At 52.6% G+C, this 18,102-nt stretch overlaps 1 protein-coding gene across 11 annotated transcripts in view; it reads right to left on the bottom strand.

The window, feature by feature from the left end:
- PTPRU (protein tyrosine phosphatase receptor type U) overlaps positions 1–18,102 on the bottom strand; it is a 322,599-nt gene that overhangs the window by 86,478 nt on the left and 218,019 nt on the right. For all 11 annotated transcript variants that reach the window (XM_075121404.1, XM_048825551.2, XM_048825549.2 and 8 more), the window contains exons 13-14: positions 12,353–12,389; positions 5,190–5,328 (exon numbers count right to left, since the gene is read on the bottom strand). In XM_075121404.1, the coding sequence (XP_074977505.1) occupies positions 5,190–5,328; positions 12,353–12,389 (176 nt within the window). The remainder of the gene's footprint in view (positions 1–5,189; positions 5,329–12,352; positions 12,390–18,102) is intronic.

Genomic DNA, 18,102 nt, shown 5'->3' with positions numbered 1-18,102 from the left:
GACTGGTTTATGAATGTTATAATTCTTGACATCTGATTTGTGTCCATTTATTCTTTTACGTAGAGACTGTCCAGTTTGACCAATGTACATGGCAGAGGGGCATTGCTGGCACATGATGGCATATATCACATTGGTAGATGTGCAGGTGAACGAGCCTCTGATGGTGTGGCTGATGTTATTAGGCCCTGTGATGGTGTCCCCTGAATAGATATGTGGGCACAGTTGGCAACGGGCTTTGTTGCAAGGATACGGTCCTGGGTTAGTGGTTCTGTTGTGTGGTATGTGGTTGCTGGTGAGTATTTGCTTCAGGTTGGGGGGCTGTCTGTAGGCAAGGACTGGCCTGTCTCCCAAGATTTGTGAGAGTGTTGGGTCATCCTTCAGGATAGGTTGTAGATCCTTAATAATGCGTTGGAGGGGTTTTAGTTGGGGGCTGAAGGTGACGGCTAGTGGCGTTCTGTTATTTTCTTTGTTAGGCCTGTCCTGTAGTAGGTGACTTCTGGGAACTCTTCTGGCTCTATCAATCTGTTTCTTCACTTCCGCAGGTGGGTATTGTAGTTGTAAGAATGCTTGATAGAGATCTTGTAGGTGTTTGTCTCTGTCTGAGGGGTTGGAGCAAATGCGGTTGTATCGCAGAGCTTGGCTGTAGACAATGGATCGTGTGGTGTGGTCAGGGTGAAAGCTGGAGGCATGTAGGTAGGAATAGCGGTCAGTAGGTTTCCGGTATAGGGTGGTGTTTATGTGACCATCGTTTATTAGCACTGTAGTGTCCAGGAAGTGGATCTCTTGTGTGGACTGGACCAGGTTGGGTTGATGGTGGGATGGAAATTGTTGAAATCATGGTGGAATTCCTCAAGGGCTTCTTTTCCATGGGTCCAGATGATGAAGATGTCATCAATATAGCGCAAGTAGAGTAGGGGCGTTAGGGGACGAGAGCTGAGGAAGCGTTGTTCTAAGTCAGCCATAAAAATGTTGGCATACTGTGGGGCCATGCGGGTACCCATAGCAGTGCTGCTGATTTGAAGGTATACTTTGTCCCCAAATGTAAACTAGTTATGGGTAAGGACAAAGTCACGAAGTTCAGCCACCAGGTTAGCCGTGACATTATCGGGGATAGTGTTCTTGACGGCTTGTAGTCCATCTTTGTGTGGAATGTTGGTGTAGAGGGCTTCTACATCCACAGTGACCAGGATGGTGTTATCAGGAAGATCACCGATGGATTGTAGTTTCCTCAGGAAGTCAGTGGTGTCTCGAAGGTAGCTGGGAATGCTGGTGGCGTAGGGCCTGAGGAGGGAGTCTACATAGCCAGACAATCCTGCTGTCAGGGTGCCAATGCCTGAGATGATGGGGCGCCCAGGATTTCCAGGTCTATGGATCTTGGGTAGTAGATAGAATATCCCAGGTCAGGGTTCCAGGGGTGTGTCTGTGCGGATTTGATCTTGTGCTTTTTCAGGGAGTTTCTTGAGCAAAAGCTGTAGTTTCTTCTGGTAACTCTCAGTGGGATCAGAGGGTAATGGCTTGTAGAAAGTGGTGTTGGAGAGCTGCCGAGCAGCCTCTTGTTCATATTCCGACCTATTCATCATGACAACAGCACCTCCTTTGTCAGCCTTTTTGATTATGATGTCAGAGTTGTTTCTGAGGCTGTGGATGGCATTGTGTTCTGCACAGCTGAGGTTATGGGGCAAGTGATGCTGCTTTTCCACAATTTCAGCCCATGCACGTCGGCGGAAGCACTCTATGTAGAAGTCCAGTCTGCTGTTTGTGCTGGAAATGGCCCACCTTTATTATCATACACATTGTAAGGAGAGTGGTCACTTTAGATAAGCTATTACCAGCAGGAGAGTGGGTTTGTGTGTGTGTGTGTGGAGGGGAGGGGGGGGTGAGAAAACCTGGATTTGGGCTGGAAATGGCCCAACTTGATTATCATTCACATTGTAAGGAGAGTGATCACTTTAGATAAGCTATTACCAGCAGGAGAGTGGGGTGGGAGGAGGTATTTTTTCATGCTTTGTGTGTATAAAAGATCTACACTTTCCACAGTATGCATCCGATGAAGTGAGCTGTAGCTCACGAAAGCTTATGCTCAAATAAACTGGTTAGTCTCTAAGGTGCCACAAGTCCTCCTTTTCTTTTTGCGAACACAGACTAACTACTCTGAAAAATGCCAGCAGCAGTGAAGCTACGTGAGGATGAGCTAGCTGCCTGAATACAGACCCAGGGTCCTGGGCTGCCGCAGCTTCACTAGTAGTGTTACTGGTGCTAGCTAGACCAAAGCTAGCAGGGTGCGTCTACACGGGCTGCCGTCACACCTTGGATTCCAGACATGATTTGCATCTGTGCAGCTTTTCAAGCCGGGCTTGTCTCTATCAAGGCTAATAGCAGCTTGGCCTGCCTGCATTAGAGAAATGAGTGAAGACAAGGCCTTAGCCTTTCCTGTGGGCCAGCTGAATGCAAAAGGCATGCTGGGATGCAGGGGGGCTGGAATGATTTATATAGTGGAGGTGCTGAGAGCCACTGAACCAAACTGTAAACCCTGCGTATGATGGAAAGCACTTCAAGCCAGGGGGTGCGGCAGCACCCCAGCACCCCTAGTTCCAAGAGCTTAGCTCCGTCCCCATCTTGGGGAGCCTGTCTTCCCATCAGTTCTCCTCCCGGGGGACCCTCTTTTCCTACTAGCCAGCTTCTCCGTGCCTTTTGCCTACAGCGAAGGCACAAGCCAGAGCAGGACTGTCTGCAGCAAGGAGCTGCAAACATGCTGAGCTCTTTGAGGCGAGGAGAAGGACACCCAGCTCCCCCGCCTTGAGACCAATCTGCAGCAAAAGCCCCGGGGTGCTCCAAAGAGAGACAGACAGCCCAACATGAGCTGCCTGCACGGAGACAAGATCAAGGAGCCTGCCCCAGCGCAGCTCAGCTGCACATGAGAACGGCACAGAGCTGCCATCGCGGTCACAGCTCGGGTCGCTCTCAGAGAGCTTTCCTGTGGGCCGCGGCTCATCATGGACCCTGCAGCCCAGGCGGGGGGGGGGGGGGGGGGGGAGGGGAAAGGAGGTCAGTGTCTATCACTGTCTGTTTCATGTATAGTGCATTAGGTAGCAGCCTGCCTGGACAGGTGTGACTCCTCTGCCCTTTATGGAACATTGCCTCCTAGGCAAAGGAGCTGTTAGCAGCAGGCTTAATGCTGGCAGCCCGCTGGGAGAGGGATGGGGCACCGGTCAGCGCCGTCGTGGCAGAGCGTGCTGGAGAGTAGCAGCTAACGTGGGGCATTGAAGGGCAGGCGCACCGGTGCGCTGGGTTATTGCTGCCACACCAGCTACTAACGGAACGAGTTCACTGGTTCTCAGGTCTCATCCAGAAACCTAAGGGGAACAGCAAAAGGGTGGAGAAAAAAGGGACTGCCTGAAGCGGCAGCAAAGAGGGAGACCAACTCCCAGCATGTCCATCCCCTGGGGGAAGCAGATCCTGATCTGGGCAGGGTGCAGTGGGGCTGCACAGAATGTTCTGGGAACAGGTGCCGGCGCCAGGCTCTCGCTCCTTTCTGGCTGTCACTCTCACGGGGTCATTTGGTGTTGCCATCTGGTTGTTTTAACGCGCAGGGCGGGCAATGAGGAATCAGACCCCCCCGAGACTGTTAATACTCCCTAGGCACCTACATTAGCCTCTGACACAGTCACAAAATGCCCTGCCTCTGGCCCGCTCAGCCCACTCCCCTGAGCTTCTGCTTCTCCTGCGCGGTGTACAACCCTTCCCGGCCTCCTCGAAGGAAGCAGTGCTTTTATGCTGGCCGAGCTCGGACGTTGCTGTGAACTCTTACCTAGCATGGCTCTGGGACTGATGATATAGTGGGGGTTGATCCTGCTTTGAGCAGGGGGTTGGGCTAGATGACCTCCTGAGGTCCCTTCCAACCCTGTGTGACAGGGTCAGGCCAGATGACTACAAGAGAGTGGTCGAAGGTAGATACATTAGTTCCAGGTTAAGCAGGTCCCTTTTCCCTGGGTAAGATAACAGGGACTATTCCAGAACACTCAGGAGCTTTCTAGAGCTAATTAAGGCAGACAGGCTAATTAGGACACCTGTAGTCAACTGGGAAGCTGCTAGAATTAATTAAGGCTAATCAGGACACCTGGCTTAAAAAGGCTGTCACTCCAGTTAGTGAGGTGCGTGTAAGGAGCTGGGAGTGAGAGGATGTGCTGTTGGAGGACTGAGGAGTACCAGCGTTAACAGACACCAGGAAGAAGGTCCTGTGGTGAGGATAAAGAAGGTGTTGGGAGGAGGCCATGGGGAAGTAGCCCAGGGAGCTGAAGCTGTCACACAGCTGTTCCAGGAGGCGCTCTAGACAGCTACAGTCCACAGGGCCCTAGGCTGGAACCCAGGGTAGAGGGCAGGCCTGGGTTCCCCCCAAACCTCCCAACTCTGGACCCAAAACAGGAGGTTCCACCAGAGGGGAAGGTCTCTGATCTGTTCCCCGACCCACATGGTGGATCAGCAGAAACTGCGGGGATTGTTCTTACTCTTTTTTTCCCCAGGCTGGCCAGTGATGAGGTTATCTGAGTGAACAGCAGATTTGAGCCACTAGCAAAAGTGGCCAAACTGAGGGCTGCCATGAATCTCTGAGGCAAGCAAATCCGCCAATAAGTGCAGGACCCACCAAGGTAGAGGAGGAACTTTATCACATCTGATATTCTATGATTCTGACTGCTTAAATATGAGTCTTGCGGGACACACTGACCCAATTCGCTCAGGAAACGGTCAAAACTAGGCAGCAGCGGGGCTGCAGGCCAGGACAGAGTGAATGGGCAGATCTGGGTGTGAGAGGCTGGAGTGGGAGGCAGGCCAGAAGAGAGGTGCACCAGCTAGCTGCGGTGGGGCACGACTGCACGAGCAGGGGGGCTGAGGGTCAGGACCGAGGGGCATCGGCAGAGCTGGGGGTGAAAGCAGAAAGGGCTTCACAGAGGATGCTAGTGCAGGCACAGGCCAGGATTTTGGCTCAGCCCAGTTGCAGGGGTGGATTTCGGTCCCCTCCCCATCGCTGGCTCTGACCGATGCGGCTGTCGCTGGTCTCTCACTGCCTGAGCACAGACATTCACCCAGGAAAGACAGAGGAGCCGTGCTGGGAGGAGTAGAAGGGCCCAGGGCGCGAGGGAGCTGCCAGCTGCAGCACCAGCCTGGGAATGAGGAGGCAGTGATTTCCTTACCCTTTTCGAATGACGACAATGATCGCTCCAAGAAGGATAATCAAGACAACCAGCCCCCCAGCACAAATGCCCAGGATCAGGCCCATCTCCTCCGAGTGCTGGGACACCTCAAGGGGACGCTTGCTCTCTTTGCAGGCAGCTGGAGGAGAAAAGCACAGAGGAGAGGGTCAGAAATCAGCTCCGACCTACTTTCTTGACAGCTGATTTTGGCAGATCCCTCCCCCCCCCATGCAAAAACTCCGCCACATGCACACAGACAGCAAGTGCACACATACGCAACACACCTCTCCCCCCCACAAACACAGCCAAAAGATCTCCCACACGCACGCATATACAACACAACCTCACCCACACGCTAAAACTCCCCCAATCAGATTTTATGAGCAAATGTACACGTGTGCATGTACACACACACACTAAAGCTCTGCCACATACACATAACACGCACACAAGCTCCCTCACATCCACACAGGTAACGTGTGTGCATGCACGCACACACACAGAACAGCTGCACTCATGCACCAGAGTGCTGAAGGGGACAGACACAGACACACACTCACCCACACACAGAGTGGTGCGCATTCAGAAAACACTGGGATAGGATTCCTGCTGCCTATGGCTTTGGAACTGGGACCCAGAGGGGGTGGGTGAGTGCCCTTTGTAGCTAATAATGGAGTAGAAGGACTCTGGACCCTGCCCCTGACTTGGGGGTGCATCTCACCAGCGCTGTCCTACATGAGACACATCAAACAGCCTGTCCTCCCCCATCATTCGGAGCGGAGCTGTGCATGGAAGCCTCATTGCCAGAGAAGGAAACGTTCGCGCCCATTTAATGTTCTACCAAACAAGCTGATCTAATCCCACATTAAATAAGGTTGTTTGATGTTCTGATCCAAACAAACAATCCAAGAAGTAACCCCAAAAAACTATCAAATAGCTGACTGTTGTCAGAGAGACCCTACTGCTCCTCCTCTCTTTGTCCCGCACCCAGGCCAGGCTAAGCCCATCACTGTCCCACAAATTAATTCATTGCCCGCAATTGTGCAGCTGTTGTGTTGATTTTGTAAAACTGTTCTGTCTCCTCTGTGGATCAATGACACAGCTGGGTCGCTGAGAGTCTTTGTTACTTGGGCAGAGCCGACTCAGTGGGATTGGTCAGCTGAATCACATGGCATTGTTCCTGTTCCCAGACGGATGAACGTGGAAGCACTTTGGGTGCAAAGTCCCAGGCATGCAGCTTTAAGGTTTGTTTTCTGCAAATGCTCCTGTGTGTGTCTCTGGCGTTTGTTCTTGGTGAGTGTTTATGCTGGAAAAGCTCCCACACTTGAACATTAACAGAAAGCAAATCTGGACATGGCCAAACCCCTGGCACTTAAATCGCAGGGGCAGGGGTGGATTGGGTGGATGGGTCAAGTGGACGGATTATTTAGAAGCATGTGTAAGCGGGGGAATAGTCCCGTTCTTGTGGGGAAACTTTCCTGGCTTCTGCACTACCCCGGTGAAGTGGGCTAGCGAAAGGATCTGAGTCCTCGCTCCCACTTCCTCTACCCAGTGGCCTCCCTGCCCTTGAGGACTCCCCTTCCACTCTTCTGTCTGGCAGAGTCCTCGCAATCCCAACAAGGCTGGGCCCAGGATTCCTGGGGGGCCCGACCCCCAACCCTGCTGTGGTTACCTAGGACAGGGGCTAGGGTGTCCCCACTCTGGGGTACTCTCTCTGCACTGGGCACTTCTCTAACCCACTGACCATTACATACAAGTTAAAGCAAATGCAAGTTATTTAATCAACAATTAATTTTAAAAAGAATAAGGGAAAATGGGAAAGGTTAAAGGAAACACATCAACCCGCTCTGTGGCAGGGAACATCACAAACAGTGTCTCTGGAGTGTCCGGGCAGTTCACAGTTTGTTCCTTGTAAGTCCCAGGCCTTCTTCTCAGGCCCTGGCTGTGCTGCAGGGATGCTGTGGGTTGGACACTTGCTCTGGTGGTGGCCACACGCTCTCAGGCTCTAAGTGGTAGGACCCTTCTGCCCAGTGTCGCCCCCGCCCTTTTGGGGTTACGATCCAAGCCTGGCCTGCAGAGCCTCTTGGCTGAGGCGTCTCCCTGTGCTGGGCCTGCTGCCCAGGGTCCCCCTCGCACTCCCCAGCTGCTCACCGCACCCAGCTCCAGAAGGCTCCAGCCCCAGCTCCACTCGGTCTCTGTGCTGCTGCTGCTCTGCCTCCAGCTCCCTGGGCTGCTTCTCTGGCCCCTCTGGCTCTGGTTGCTGCAGCTCTGCTCCCAGGACAGTTCTGCTCTGCAGGCTGCTTCTGTGACTCTGCTCCCAGCACTGACCTGCTTCCTGGGCTGCTTTTCTGGCCCCTCTGGCTCTGGTTGCTGCAGCTCTGCTCCCAGGGCAAGTCTGCACTCTTTGGGCTGTGCCTCTGGCTTTGGGGCTGCAGCTCTGCTCCCAGGACAGGGTCTGCTCTCTCTGGGCTGCTTTTCTGGTCCCTCAGGATTTGGCACAGCTCTGCTCCCCAGCGCAGCTTGGGCCCCTGCTTGCTCCTTAGCTCGGCCCCACTCTGTCTGACCCAGGCAAATCCAGCTCACATGGAGGACGGGTCCTCCCTGGCCTCCTGACTCCCTGATTAGCCTGCTCGCCCTGTCATTCAGGCTGAGCTGGAGCATTGGTCTCTCCCCATTGTTCCTGGGGGCTGTCAGTCTCAGGGTCCTGATTCCCCATCGACCCTTCCCCCTTTTTAGTACTGGGAGCTAGCCAACCAAAACCCCCTCACTGAATGTTAGTAAGGGGACAACAGTCCCCTTACACATGGGTTGGGTGGAGGGGTTTGGTGAATAGATAAGGTGGACAGGTTGGGTAGAGGAATCAGGTGATCAGGTAGATGAACTGGGCAGATGAATTGGTTGGATGGATGAAGTGGATGGATTAGATAGATGGGTTGCGTGGAAGGATTAGGTGGATGGTTTGGATAGCTGGGTTGGGTGATTGGTTGGGTAGATGGGCTGGATAGATGGTCAGTTTATTGGTTGCACAGATGGATCAGGTGGATGGGCTGGGTAGATGGGTCGGGTTATTGGTTGGGTAGATCGGTTGGGTGGATTGGATGGGCTGGATAGATGGGTTGGGTGATTGGTTGAGTAGATAGTTGGGTGGATGGGCTGGATAGATGGGTCTGGTTATTGGTTGGCTGGATAGATGGGTCGGGTGGAAGGGCTGGATAGGCAGGCTGAATGAGTTGCTAAGGCAGGGGTGGGCAAACTTTTTGGCCCAAGGGCCACATCGGGGTTGCAAAACTGTATGGAGGGCCGGGTAGGGAAGGCTGTGCCTCCCCATCCGCCCCCTCCCACTTCCTGCCCCCTGACTGCCCCCCTCAGAACCTCTGACCCATCCAACCTCCCTGCTCTTTGTCCCCTGACACCTCCTCCCGGGATCCCCGCCCCTAACCACCCCCCAGTACTCCACCCCCTATCCAACCCCCCCCCTGCTCCTTGTCCTCTGACCGCCCCCTCCTGGGACCCCGTCCCTAAGGGCCCCCCAAGGACCCCACCCCCTATCCAACCTCCCCTGCTCCCTGTCCCCTGACTGCCCCAACCCTTATCCACACCCCAGTCCCCTGACCACCCCCTCCCCCAGAATCTCCACCCCATCCAACTGCCCCCAGCTCCCTGTCTTCTGACTTCCCCCGGGACCCCCTGCCCCTTATCCAACCCCCTCCACCCCCTTACCATGCCGATCAGAGCAGCAGGAGCTCGCAGCCCCGCCGCCCAGCTGGAGCCAGCCACGTCGCTGCGCTGCACGGCAGGAGTTTGCAGCCCCGCGGCCCAGAGCGCTGGTGGTGCGGCGAGCTGGGGCTGCGGGGGAGGGGGGAGGAGGGGCCAGGGGCTAGCCTCCCCAGCTGGGAACTCAGGGGCCAGGGAGGATAGTCCCGCGGGCTGGATGTGGTAAGGTATACGAGTCAGATGGAGGGTTTGGTCAAGGGATCAGAAATCTGCAGAAGGTTTTTCTGCAGCATTCGCCCACCTTTCCATCCCCTACTGTCCCTCACGTGGAGGCACTCCCTGCGTTTTGGCTATTGGCAGCTCCCATCACTTCATTTGAACTTTCTGCTCTCGGCCTAAATCTCCCAGAAATTTTTTCTCTCCAGTCTCCCTAACCTGGACAGACACAGCGGCACTTCAGCCACTGCAACCTCCTCTGACGTAGCTCTCACACCACATGGAGCGTGTGAGGCAGGGCCAGGACGCTCCCTGCTGCCTTCTCCTGGTGACGCTGGGGGTGTAACCTCCACAATGCATCACTCTCTGGCACGGCCCCGGGGTGCCTTGCTTCTGCTCTCCGGAGGACTCCTCGCCGCGCTCTCCCTCCTCCCCCTTGCTTAGTGTGCTTTAAAAGGATGCTATCAAAGTTAGCAGGCCAACAAACTGCCTGGGATCACGGGCAGAGCCAGGATCACGGGCAGAGCCAGGTTACATGCACGTAAGGCTCCCTTCTTGCCCTTCCTGCGGGGCGCCCGTCTCCCCCAGCGTTGCGTGACAGCAGTTCAGAGGAATGAGAAGAGCCCTGTTCCAGGAAGCACTGCACTATGCAGCTAATGGCGAATTTCGTCCCCTTCCCACGCTTGCACCAAGCGGGGTTCATAAGCCATGAGAAGGATGCGAATGTGGAGAGCGGGGGCGTCCCTGAACGAGGAGCCCATGGAGCAGCAATAAACACCAGACCGCCGCTTCTCACTCTCTCGGGGAGTGCTCGCCTCCAGACGCCTCTTCCAGCTGAATCAGTGTCAGGCCTGCGTGCGACACCCCCTCCCCCTCCCCTTCCCCACACAAACAGCCCACTCCAGTGCTGTCACCCAGGATGGTTTGCCTGCTGTGCATCTAATGAGGGTTTAACTCCTGCCTCTTATCGGGATGATTGCATTTTCATTGCACTTCTGTGGCTCCTGCCGCGCATTGGCAGGGGCAGAGGGTGCTGTACAAACACAGTTATAAGGACGAGGAGGATTATTAATAAACTGTTACGAAGCAGGCAGCCAAAGTGGAGGCAGGGGAATAGTGCCCCGCCCCTGGATGCAGTTATAAATCAGCCTGTAAATCGAGTCTCATTGAGAACACTACCTGAGAGTGCTGCTCACAGAATCCGAATACAGGACTAAGGCACAATGTGGGAACGAGGAGTGTCACAGCTGAGACTAATAACCCATCCTGGGCACTGCTAATCCCCAATCCTGGACATTGTTACTGTAGCCATCTCAGTTCCAGGAGCTGCAGTATCCATGCGGTCAGTACACCCCTCTCTGAGCCCGGGAGCTGCCCATCCTGTCCCAGGCAGTACACCCCTCTCTGAACCCGGGAGCTGCCAGGATCCAGGCCCAGGCAGTACACCCCTCTCTGAGCCCGGGAGCTGCCCAACCCCAATACTAGACAAGGATACATTCCCTGATCTTAGGAGCTACTCCAATCCCAGCTACTAACCCCTCCCCATTCAGACTCCAAGACTTGCCAATCCTCAATCCCACACACTAAACCTCTTCCCGATCCCAGCAGAGGCCACAAACCCGGCCACCCTTGGACATCTCCCATTCTGAGCCCAGGTGCTGAGCCCTCACCTCGCCCCCAGTGCTCATGCAGGGTACCTCCTTTGCAGAGGCACCGCTGGTGGCTCAGCCGCAGGGAGAACAGAGTGGGTATGTTTTGTACTCAGTGCCCCGGGCCCTGGGTATTTATTCAGCAGAAAAAGAGGAAAGAAAGACAGGGTCTTAAGAAGAGAGGAAGGCCCCAGCATGGGCCAATGCTGACTGCTGCCTCCCCCTTCGCCTGCCTAACGACCATCCGGCTCACACTTCTCTCACCCATCCAGAACCCTCCATTCCCACTACAATCCCCATATGCCTGGCTGGCTCACGACGACTGAACGATAGCCCCAGGACATACCATCTTCCTCAACAAATCGCATCTCCCTTGCTGACCTCGCCAACCCAGACCAAACAAAGGGTCTTTCCTCCCATGGGCCAGGCCCACACATCCCACCTGAGGGCTAAGCCCCTAGTCGCTGGCTGGATCTTAGCTTGTCTTTGCATTGTTCCACACCAAGCTATGAATCCCCCTGCTCCTTTTTTAATATGCTACGCTAGCCGCACGCACATGTGTGCCCATTTTTCAATTCCCATCGAGCCAGGATTTTAGCTTATTTTATTACATATTTTTCCCCTTCCTTGAATCCAACAGGGAGCAAAATATATTCATCGAGCGCAAGGAATTTTTATTAAATGCACGAGGCCCCAAAGTTCAATCCCCCTGAAAGAACAAAGTATTAAGTTATTTGTTGAAATTCCAAAAGCCAAAGAGCGAAGCTGAAATATTTCCTCAATCAATTTCACTCACAAGAGTGGCTCCCCATCACTGCCAGCAACACAATTACCCCGGTTAATATCACTCCTGGACTATATCAATGCCAAACATGTCCAGGGTTTATACCAGCCAAGATCAATTGCAATATTCACAGCTTTAAAGGGATGCTGGTCAGATGGCCTGAAATCTGATATGCTTGACTTTTTCCCCCCACAAGACCCACATATCACTCCTTATATGATTTTTATTCCAAAACAAATGTTTTAATATGTTGCTTCAGAGGTGAAGCTTGGGCTTCAGGTTAGGGCACTTGCATGGGAACCAGAAGACTTGCCACAGGCTTACTGCATGATCTTGGACAAGTCACTTAGGCGCTCGGTGCCTCAGCTCCCTGCCTGTGAAAAGGGGGTAATATACTTCCTTTCTGCCCTAGCTGATCTGTTCAGAGTAGACGCTCTTCACACAGGGTCTCCCACCCAGCACAATGGGGTCCTGATCTTGAGCAGGGCCTCCAAGTGCTACCATAATAATAATTTTACTTTAAAAAATAACCACTGCCAGAAGCAAGAGCAACCCTACAACAATAAGCCAGAATGCACATCCCTCATGATCAACCCTACAATAATAAACCAGAAATGCACAACCTAGCCTTCATGAGCAACTGCACAACCACAAAGCATTCTTCACAGCCCGGAATTCAAGAGCAACCCTACAATAACAAACCCAAACCAGTGTGTGGAGTCCCAACCTCAGTGCAACAAAGAAATGGAAAAGCCAACCTGCTGAGCACAAGTGACTGGGAGGTACAATGGGAGTCTTACCTTTGCGGGCGATCCGAATGCAGTTCAGCCTGGTCTCCTGCAGAGAGAGAAAAGATTGGGAGGCTCAGAATCCAGCAGGAACATGGAAACGAGTTCATCTTCAATTGTTCTGCTTTCAGCGGGGAAACTAGGACAAAACTTGGCCAGTCAGTTTGCTGAGCCTTTTCACAATGAAGCACTGGGACCCTTTTCACATGAACCACGGATATGCTGCTGGCTGATGCACCTGGCATACTCTGTACCAATGCTAATGGGTCTCCCTGATATGCCAAGATGTTCGGTGTTTAATTGTCGATCCATCAGCCTCCCCTACATTAGCCTCTCAGAGCCCAAGTGCAGGGAGTTCGACAATGCACTGGAGCCTCTAACCCATGCAGAAGGAAAGCCCTGAACTGAGCCCAAGGATGGGCTAGATGGGAGGGTCCCAGACGGACTAATCCACTCTGATTTTTGTGACCCAGCATCTGGGCTTCTGACCATCATTTGATGGGAAATGGGATGATCTGATGGTGACGCTGGTACCCAGCCTAGGCTGTGAAATCAACAGGGCAAAGAACAGCCCCAGGCTAGCCTTTATTGGGGAGTTCTTATAATAGGGCTGGGTGGAAATGTTATATTGCGTGGAAAGATGAGTTTTCAGCTAAACAAATTTTTTGGCAAAAAAGTGTCCCCTTCCCGTGGAAAACTTCAGATTTTTCACTGAAAAAACAAACGTTCCAAAACTGCAATATTATGGCCCCAAACCAAAATATTTCAATTTGGAAATGCTGCCGTGGTGGCTCATGGGAGCTGTAGTTCACTTGCCTCATGTGTCCATTCCCTGCCATGGCCAGTGCTCCACAGCTGGACTGCGTCACCTGGGGTGCGCCACGGACAGGGACTCCCACGGCGGATGGCCTCCATCCACAGTGCATCATGGGAAATGTAGTCTGACCAGGGAGCCTGACCTATCGGTGAGAATGGACGCACGAGGCACCGGAACTACAATTCCTATAAGACATGGCAGTGGTATTCCCCATCAAAATATTTTGGTTTTCTGCTGAAATATTTCAGTTTTCTACCACAATGTTTTCACATTCAAATTTGTGCAGAAAAATCTAAATTTTTTCTGGGGAAAAAACACCCATTTTCCAACCATCTGTACTTTACAGCTGCAAGGAGGTGTCTCTAGTCCCACTACAACCACATTCACAGTCATTGCTCAGCCATTCTCAGATGCCACCGTGCCCAGATGATATCAGATTAGATTACAGAGACACTGTAATCCTTCCTCCTAAACCCCTCGGTCCTTCTAGCCCGCTGATCCCTGTCATCACTTTTCTCTGAGCTCACTCCAGTTTGTCAAGCATTTTCTCCTGCAGTTGAACTTCGTGTTGGTGAAATGATCTGGACTGACAGCCCAGAAGGCTGATGGCCAGGTGCTCAGCGGGTTTACATGGGCACAGCTTCACTGATGTCAATGGAGTCACACCAGCTTTAACCAAACAACACGTACCGCATGGGGAGAGGAAAGGAAAGCTTCCCACATGCTGTCCTACTAATGTGCCACCACCCAGACAGGGAGGACCCGGTTCTGAGAATGTGGGAGCAATTCAGACTCAGTGGCCCCTATGGTGCAGTGGCCAAGAAGAATCCCGCCTTGGATGCAGGATTTGCACCACGTCCAACAGGAGCTAGACTGAGACCACCATCTCCTTGCAGAGAGGCTGTGAGATGGTGACAACCATCAGTCCCTACCGAGCTGGGCTTGAGTGAACCAGAGAGGAGACTCGGCCTGTCTCAGCGCTAACAACAGCCCAACAAGTTGTGAAGGAATCCTCAGGAGGACAGATTCGCACAGCCGGCAGCTTCCCCACGAGGAAGGCGGCTGTCGGCCACCCTTGGCTCTTCTAGCCAGGAGAGCCGCATGCAGAGATGACTGGGGGGAGAGGCAGAGTGAGGGCAGCCAGCTTCAACAGTGCTACTGACCATGCTCAGTCCGTGTGAGCATGCTCAGTACAAGCCAAGCAACAAATCTGGTGGTGGGTGGGGGACACATGCTCCCCCCCATGCATCACCTCTAGCCACATGCATTAAGCCAGCTATCTGCCCGCACAGAGCCAGCACTTCCTTTGAGAGACCCTGTCATGGCTACTACAGGTGCCGGCCTCTCGGTCTCTGATAGTTCATTCACCCCGCAGGTAGGATGGGAGTCGCGGGCACATGTGAAGAGGACCAAGACCCTCCAAGGAAGCTCCAATCACTCCTGCTGGCTTCTTGAAGAAAATTAGCTAAGAAGGGGAACAGAACCTCAGGTTTGTCAGATCTTATTTGCTTCTGCAGTGAAGCCTGGGCTCCCAAAGCATGGCCAAGCTTATGGCTCTTACAAGCTTGGAACAACCTGCCAGGGGAGCCACGGTGGCCACAAGCGAGGGGAGATGCTTGAGATTCAGAGTCCTGAGTAGGGAGTTCCTCTTCTTTGGAGCTGTCAGGAGCTACCACCAGAACAAGCATCACTGCTACATTTCCCGCTGACATGCATGGGAAACTCCTGTGCTCCCAAACTCTGCCCTGCCCCATTCACCAGCCAGCCCCAGGGAGTCCCGATCATCTCCAGGGCTGGAAGGAGGAAGGATCTGCAGATGACATGATAGCTAGGCAGTATGGATGAGTGGACTGGGCTCTTTAATGGCAGTTCAGCCTCCCAACCCCTCCTCCCCGATAAGGATCACTCTCTGGACTACTGTGCATACCAAGTTGCTGATCAGAGCTGTCCCGGTGAGGGGGACTGCTTTACACTGCCCTCCCAATGCCCTGTGAAAGCAGCATTATTATTCACATCCAAGTTTCGGTCCAAATTCGTGCCTCAGACAAGATCTCCAGGGAGCTCACGAACAACCACATTGTTACCTAAAGAACATTGCCTCTAATGACAGAGCAGAGCCAGTCACTGCAAAAAAAAAAAAAAGCATTGGGTTCTCCCGCTGATACTCACCTTGATCTTTTCGGGAATGAGGTGCTACTCAGATTGAGTGAGAGAGGAAGAATTTGGCCTGACTTTTTTGTTGTTGTGAAGTACCTTAAATATAACCCTAAATAATCATTCATCTCATACAGGAAACACCATCTGGCCAACGTGATGATGCAGAGAAAGGTGGTGGAAACACGTTCTCATTTGAACGGAAGGCAGACTTTTTAAGAAGTTATAAAGCAAATTCTGGGATTTCTTACAATGTTGGGCGATTTAAAATAATGAATGTAACCACTTGCAAACATCAACAACAAAAAATGCTGCTTTAGAACAGCTCTGAGGGACATCTTCTTTCTGTTGTTGTCCTGGGCTTGCCTGAGCTAGCAGAGCATTTCATGGAACTAGCTCACCCAGTCTTACAGCAAAGTCATACTCAACTCAGCTTGGCCCATCGGGGCCTTACACTCCACAAATTAAGCAAATAGTCTTCTGTTGACTCAGACAAAAAGGTGCAGTCAGCGTCAGGCCCGGCCAGGCCAGGATTCTTGGGTTAAGCCTTTCACCCCATGCCAGCTTTCTTCAGAATTGGCCCCTGGAAGAAGCAGCCACCCTTTTTATCCTGCCTGCTGGGCCCTGATTGGTTTCTGCCCGCTCCCAATCCTTCTAGCCGTTGGAGGACTGATACTCATTGGTTCTACCTGCAGCTGATCCTGGGTGGCCTTTCTAGGCAGTTCCTGGAGGATTAAACTTGGTGCTGTTTTTCCTCCAAAGGACACTTTGTTTAGGTGGGGTGCGTCACAGTGGTGGGGGGGGCAGCAAACACCTGGTAGACCCCCGTCACAGTCGTTTTCCCCTTTATAAGTGACTTTATACATGCAGTACAACAGGATCCATAGGTGATGCTATTCTGTGCCCCATAGGTTCTTACACCACCCTCAGCCCCATAACATCTCAGCCCCTCCCGCTTGCGCATTAAGTGACATGAGTAACATCTGTCCCGGGTGGATCATCCACTCTCCTCCTCTCCCCGGGGAGAAAGTGAGTGAGCATTGTAGTCCTTCAGGACAACAGGAGTTGTAAGTGAGGCTTTGTAGGCAAGATGGGAATGAAACAGGCAGTGCCTAAGCCATCGGTGCAGGACGCTGATGGAATTACACCTGCAGTGGCCTGAGCTTATTGGGTGTTATTGATATGACATTCCAGGGTGCAGTTTTCAAAGGTGCCAAGGGGACTTGGACACTCAGGCCTAGATCCTCAAAGGTATTTAGGCACCTAACTCTCATGGGGGTTCGGTGCTGACTCCAACTCCCTTAGGGAGCTTAAAAAATCTCAGTCCCAACCTCTAACCTGCCTGGATCCCAGTTCTGCTATCTGATGCTCACAGGCCAACCCATATAGAGTCTGCTTGGAGTCCCTCCTGCACGGATCAGATGGCAGGATCAGAGCCTTGGCCGGTTTGAATCTGAGTTCTCTTGCCCTAATGTGGCACTCCACTTCCCTCACTTGCTGGTGGTGGGGTGAGGCCATGCATATACCTACATAGGGACTGATCCTGGTTCCGGTGAAGCCAGTGGCAAAACTCTCATTAATCTCAATGGGAGCATGATCAAACACATTGAGAAAATGATAAGGGAAATTACCCCCCTAACAAACAGGATCTCACCCGGGGATTGCTGAGACAACCAGGGTCTGACTGAGAGGCTGCTTCAGAGAAACAAATCCAACAAACCACCCCCCTTAGAGTTCTGTTCTGTCTGGATTTTGACCTGCAGGCCACCTTCCCGAAGGGTGGTGAGTGCAATACTTGGGAGCACACTGACCTGCACTGGGAGTGCAACACATTTATTTGCAACTCTCCCCGAACATAGAATCATAGAATATCAGGGTTGGAAGGGACCTCAGGAGGTCATCTAGTCCAACCCCCTGCTCAAAGCAGCAACAATCCCCAATTAAATCATCCCAGCCAGGGCTTTGTCAAGCCTGACCTTAAAAACTTCTAAGGAAGGAGATTCTACCACCTCCCTAAGTAATGCGTTCCAGTGTTTCACCACCCTCCTAGTGAAGAAGTTTTTCCTAATATCCAACCTAAACCTCCCCCACTGCAACTTGAGACCATTACTCCTTGTCCTGTCCTCTTCTACCACTGAGAATAGTCTAGAACCATCCTCTCTGGAACCACCTGTCAGGTAGTTGAAAGCAGCTATCAAATCCCCTCTCATTCTTCTCTTCTGCAGACTAAACAATCCCAGTTCCCTCAGCCTCTCCTCATAAGTCATGTGTTCCAGACCCCTAATCATTTTTGTTGCCCTTCGCTGGACTCTCTCCAATTTATCCACATCCTTCTTGTAATGTGGGGCCCAAAACTGGACACAGTACTCCAGATGAGGCCTCACCAATGTCGAATAGAGGGGAACGATCACGTCCCTCAATCTGCTCGCTATGCCCCTAATTATACATCCCAAAATGCCATTGGCCTTCTTGGCAACAAGGGCACACTGCTGACTCATAGCCAGCTTCTCGTCCACTGTCACCCCTAGGTCCTTTTCCGCAGAACTGCTGCCTAGCCATTCGGTCCCTAGTCTGTAGCTGTGCATTGGGTTCTTCCGTCCTAAGTGCAGGACCCTGCACTTATCCTTATTGAACCTCATCAGATTTCTTTTGGCCCAATCCTCCAATCTGTCTAGGTCCCTCTGTATCCTATCCCTGCCCTCCAGCGTATCTACCACTCCTCCCAGTTTAGTATCATCCGCACATACAGTCAAACAACTACAAATTGGTACAACCAACGAAAATGCCTCCC

This window comes from Caretta caretta, chromosome 19 (genome assembly GCF_965140235.1).
Source record: "Caretta caretta isolate rCarCar2 chromosome 19, rCarCar1.hap1, whole genome shotgun sequence".
NCBI lineage: Eukaryota > Metazoa > Chordata > Testudines > Cheloniidae > Caretta > Caretta caretta.
Note: the sequence above shows the minus strand (reverse complement) of the source record. Positions and strands in the feature narration are given on the sequence as shown.